We start from the raw sequence: 5,259 nt of genomic DNA, 5'->3' as shown, positions 1-5,259 counted from the left end.
GTATCTTGAAGGTTAGAAGACTATAAGAGCTAGAGTCTAGAAGCTGAGAAGCTGAGACTTGTAGACTCTAGCTTTTAAATTGATACACTGATCGTTTTGATAGAGGTAGTTTGGTGGATTGATACTTTGATTGATAGATAGGACGTTGATTCCCGCGAACCAGCACTGCGTTCGGACTGTGTGCTCCGTGCAGGAGGGGTGTCGCCTGCGTGCACGCAAGCGCTCCCTTCGTGTGACGCTGCAGTATCTCGCACGAGGAGCAATCTCAACCATAAAACTTCTAACCTTCAAGATACGGCCTTTCCCACGAAGCGTTTTGTTTATTGCTTCTCAGAACACATCCTTTCTCACTTTGTACTAGTATGCAGCAGCAGCACGAGGCCAACAAGGTGTGGCTCTTTGACGAGGCCGAGCTGCTGACGCACCACACGACGATCGTTCACTCGCCCGATGCGTACATGCAGGCGCCCAAGACGATCGGCGATCCAACTTACGGCGGCGACGGCGACGACGTGTATCTTGGTGGCGCAATCCGCGAAGGCGGTGCGCTCGAGCTGCACTCGAGGGAAGCGATTGGGCTCCTCGCACAGTACGCGGCCGTTGGCGTCGTCTACGGCTGCCTCCCCGCGCTCGTGTACCCCGTGTACGTCAAGTACATGAACTTTGCTGGCTACGAGGCCGCTTCGTACTCGGTGCTTATTACAATCTGCTGGTCGTTCAAGGTCTTCCTCGGCATGCTCTCGGACTGCTTTCCCATCGGCGGCTACAAGCGGCGGCCGTACATGCTCATCGGGTGGGCCGTTTGCCTCGCGTGCATGTGCCTCATGGCCTTCGTGCCCTTTCCCGACCCGTACCTTGGCAAAGGCCTCGGCCTCTCGGCGGCCGCGAGAAGAAAGGTGCGTGGCGGCGACCTCTCCAACTTGACGGCCGACCAGACGCGGCTCGTGAACGTCGATGCGGCGAGCGAAGCCAACTACTGGATCCTCCTCTCGTCGCTCGGCAGCTTTGGCTACATGCTCGCCGACGTGGCCGCCGACGCCATGGTGGTCGAGTACGCGCACCGCGAGCCAATTCATATCCGAGGTCGACTCCAATCGGCGATCTACGCGGTCCGGTACGCGTTTAGCATGCTGCCGCTCCTCGTTGTGGGCATTTGCATGAACGGACCCGAGTACGACGGCAGCTTTACGTGGTCGATCAGCCCGAACGTGATTTTTGCGCTGCTGATTGCGCCGTGCGCGCTGGCCATCTGGGCGACGCTCTTCCTCATCGTCGAGGACCGCGGCGTCAAGCCGCATGTTCGCAGCTACCTCTGGAACCTCTGGAGCCTTCTGCGACTGCGGGTCATGTGGCAGATCTGCGCGTTCCGCTTCTTGAGCAATTTCTTTTACAATTTCGACTCCACTGCGACGCCGATCATCCCGAGTCTCTGGGCCAACGTCCAGCCCTTCACCAAGTCGCTCTTTGCAGTCGCCAACGCGCTGCTGACGTCGGTGGCCATCTACATTTGCGGGCGGTACGGCCTCAACTGGAACTGGCGCATCACGATCGCGCTCGCTACGATCGGCGTTCTGACCATCGACGGCACGATCCTCATGCTAACGACGTGGAATGTTGTCCGCGAAGAGTACTTTTTTACGTCCTCCCTGCTGCCCAACAGCCTCCCAGCGGGCATTCGGTTCATTGTGTCGGGCTACTGCGCCGTCGAGATTGCCGACATTGGCAACGAAGGCGTTGTCTTTGGCCTCGTCACGACGATCGTCAACCTCGCAACGCCCTTCTCGACGGTCTGCTACAAGCTCATTAGCTCGTACTTGACGCTTTCGCCAAAGGATCTGGCCGCCGACACATACGACGTGCGCCTCCAAGTGACGTACTCGTATGCGATTGCGTATGGTTTGAAACTCGTCTCGCTCGCGTTTCTGCCACTGCTGCCACCGCAAAAGGCGGCGGTGCAAAAACTCAAGCGCACCGGCGGCTCGAGCACGGTTGCTGCCTTCGCGGTGCTTCTCGTGTTCTCTGTTGCCTTGACGTTTTCGATTGTGACCAACCTCATGGCGCTCTTCCCGCAAACGTCGTACTATCGCATCGCAGGCGGCTACGGCCACCCGCGCGTCACGAGGAACAAGACCATCTGCGGCTAGATATAGTAGCAATAATAGAGGAAACGATGATGCGCCTCTGTTTTAGCAGGCGATGCTTTCGGTTGGGGAAAGTGGCAGAGGACTGCTCGGGGTTAGATGGGGGCTAGGGTAAACGGTGCGTGGACTAATTTCTAACCGTCGTCATCTGAGTGTTAGCTCAGTAGACCCCTCGATTGACGGGGATCTATGGTTGCAAGAAGAAACGATGGCAGAAGTGGCGCTTGCAAGCCGCCCACGCTGCCTCCAGCTGCTGCATGGCTGATGATGCGATCGTCGGTGTCGAGCCTCGTCCACTCGGCGGTCCTCGCACAGCCATCCGCTGTCAACAAGCCTCGCACTGCGGCGTGGTTTCCGACCTAAGGCCGGTACATGGAGGTCGTTGCGATCGGTGCACACGTGCGGCTCCCGCGTTCGACAGTGTTTGCATGTGGGTGGTACGTAAACGTACACAACCCACGACCCGTACACTGATGAAGTGAAGGCGTTCAATATGCTGTAGGCACCAGTCGAGGCGCTCATGGGAATGACGTCTGGCGTCTGCAGCCGCCATGTACAAGCGTCGAAAGGACAGAAAGCGCAGTCGTATTCAAGTGTCGTGCGTGGTCGACTTACATGGTCGCGGCAAACACCGGGTTGTGACGCGCGATCCGAGGGCCCTCTTCTTCGTACTGGGCCTTGGTGTGGCACACGCGGTGGAACTCGGGCGTCGAGGCCACCATGGAGCCGCCAAACCAGACCGCGAAGCGCTGCATGCGATGCGAGATGACGTTGACCTCGAGCTCCTCGGCCGACTGCTTGGCATACTTGGAGTGGCGCGCGAGGTTGGCTTGCTGGCGGTCGTCGGCGAGGCGCTTGATGTCGCGCTGGAGCCGGCGGCTTCAAGTCGACTGGGTCTTGTAAGGAGAGATCCATGATTGGAAGCTAGGACCGATGGACAAGAGAAGACGATGTCGAGATAAGAACGCTTGGATTATACTTGGACGTGCGGACGGAAAGACTAGCAGCTGAAGCGACGTATTAGCCGCAGATCGTCACGTTGCCTTGGAGAATGGGCTGTCCGTTCCCGCCCGCAATACGATAGCACGAGGTGCGCGGGAAGAGCGCCATAAAGTTGGTCACGACCGAGAAGAGCAGCGCGAGAAAGAACGCGACGACGACGGCGGTGGCTGCATACGAGTTGGCACCGCCTGTGCGCTTGAGCTTTTGGACAGCAGCTTTCTGCGGTGGCAACAAGCCAAGGAAGAGCAACGACGCAAACTTGAAGCCGTACGAGATAACGAACGCGTAGGTCACTTGCCAGCGCACGTGCGTCGAGTCCCTTGCGAGGTCGTTGTTGGAGAGGTCGAGGTACGAGTCAATGAGCTTGTAGCATGCCGTCGAGAAGGGCGTTGCAAGGTTGACGATCGTCGTGACGAGGCCAAAGACAACGCCTTCGTTGCCAATGTCGGCAATCTCGACGGCGCAGTAGCCCGACACAATGAACCGAATGCCTGCCGGGAGGCTGTACGCCAATTGGGAGATGGTGAAGAAATACTCGTTCCGGATCACCCCCCACGTCGTGACAAAGATGACGGACGCATCGATGACCAAGACGCCAATCGTGGCCAGCGCGATCGAGACGCGCCAGTTCCAGTTGAGGCCGTACCGCCCGCAAATGTAGATGGCCACCGACGTGAGCAAGGCGTTGAGGACCGCTGTGATCGATTTCGTCAGCGGTTGGACGTTGGCCCAGAGACTCGGGATGATGAGCGTCACGGTCGTGTCAAACGAGTAGAAGAAATTGCTCAGAAACCGGAACGCGCAGATCTGCCACATGACCCGCAGTCGCAGGAGGTTCCAGAGACTCTGGAGGTAGCTGCGAAAGTACGGCTTGACATCGCGATCTTCGACGATGAGAAACATGCAGCACCACATGGCCATCACGCACGGCAGCGCGAGCAATGCAAAGATGAGGTTCGGGCTCATGGACCAGTTGAAGCTGCCGTCGTACTGCGGTCCGTTCATGCAAAAGCCGATCAGCAGCAGCGGGATCATGCTGCACGCGTACCGGACCGAGTAAATCGCCGACTGCAATCGACCCCGGATAGCAATCGGCTCGCGCTGGGCGTACTGAACAACCATGGCGTCGGCGGCGACGTCGGCGAGCATGTAGCCAAAGCTGCCGAGCGTCGAGAGGAGGATCCAAAAGTTGCCTTGGTTGGGCGCGTCCAAGTTGATGTGCGATTGCATCTCCTTCGACAAGACCGAAAGGTTGCCACCGCGGACGCGCGCAATGATGCGCGGGCTCAAGCCAGCGAGGGCAGTCCCAATGTACGGGTCCGGGAACGGATTGAGCGCCATGAGCACAACGCTTACGAGACACATGCTCCAGCCGAGAAGCATGTACGGCTTGCGCTTGTAGCCGCCGATGGGAAAGCAGTCGGTGAGCATGCCGAGAAACACCTTGAACGACCAGCAGAGCGTCACGAGTACTTTGTAGGATGACGCTTGGAAGCCTGAAAAGTTGAGATACTTGACGTAGAGCGGGTAGAGGAGACCGGGAAGGCAGCCATAGATGATACCGACGGCCGCGTACTGGCCGAGGAGCCCGATGGCTTCGCGGCTCATGAGGTCGAGTGCACCACCTTCTCGCAGCGCGTCACCGTCAATGAACGGGTCGTCGTCGTCATACAAGGCATCGTCGGTGATGAGCTTGGACGCGTGGAGGTACGACTGCGTATCGAGCGCCGTGAGGTGGCTAGGTTCCTTGGGGTACAAATCGGCCTCGTCAAAGAGCCAAATTTTGACCGGCGCCACCATCCTTCGACCGCAGCTACTTGCGTCGTCGATGGCAAAATGCTTTTACAGAGCGCCAGTGGAATAACGATACTTACCTATGTTCGCGGTATCGCAGCCGTACATTCGATCGTGACACGTGGTGGTGCCACGTGGTGTCGCTGCTCTCCCAGCCAAGTGAGTGGCTTGGCCGTTATCAACGCTCTACCGTATTCTGACGTGGCGGTGGCAGCGTTCGACGAAGAAGCACGACAGTCCCAGAGCCACAAACTGACTTGGTGGGTTACATGATCGGTCTATGGTAGAAGGAACTAACTCGCTCGTCTCAATTGATGACGAC

General features: G+C 58.1%; 2 protein-coding genes across 2 annotated transcripts; one reads left to right on the top strand and one right to left on the bottom strand.

Annotated features, from left to right (window-relative positions):
- Nucleotides 1-348: 348 nt before the first annotated feature.
- SPRG_17179 (hypothetical protein) lies at nucleotides 349-2,182 on the top strand. The gene has a single exon (XM_012356509.1). The coding sequence runs from the start codon at nucleotides 363-365 to the stop codon at nucleotides 2,142-2,144; it is 1,782 nt and encodes a 593-aa protein (XP_012211899.1). The 5' UTR covers nucleotides 349-362; the 3' UTR covers nucleotides 2,145-2,182.
- A 570-nt stretch (nucleotides 2,183-2,752) lies between these two features.
- SPRG_17178 (hypothetical protein) lies at nucleotides 2,753-4,971 on the bottom strand (the record flags this gene model as incomplete). The annotated part of the gene is made up of 2 exons (XM_012356508.1): nucleotides 3,180-4,971; nucleotides 2,753-3,007 (listed from the first exon to the last, which is right to left on the bottom strand). Exons 1-2 carry the CDS (start codon nucleotides 4,941-4,943, stop codon nucleotides 2,753-2,755), a joined length of 2,019 nt encoding a protein of 672 aa, XP_012211898.1. The 5' UTR covers nucleotides 4,944-4,971.
- Nucleotides 4,972-5,259: the final 288 nt, after the last annotated feature.

Source organism: Saprolegnia parasitica (assembly GCF_000151545.1).
Source record: "Saprolegnia parasitica CBS 223.65 unplaced genomic scaffold supercont2.489, whole genome shotgun sequence".
Taxonomy (NCBI): domain Eukaryota; phylum Oomycota; class Saprolegniomycetes; order Saprolegniales; family Saprolegniaceae; genus Saprolegnia; species Saprolegnia parasitica.
The sequence above is the reverse complement of the archived record's forward strand: the minus strand, read 5'-3'. Positions and strand labels throughout refer to the sequence as shown.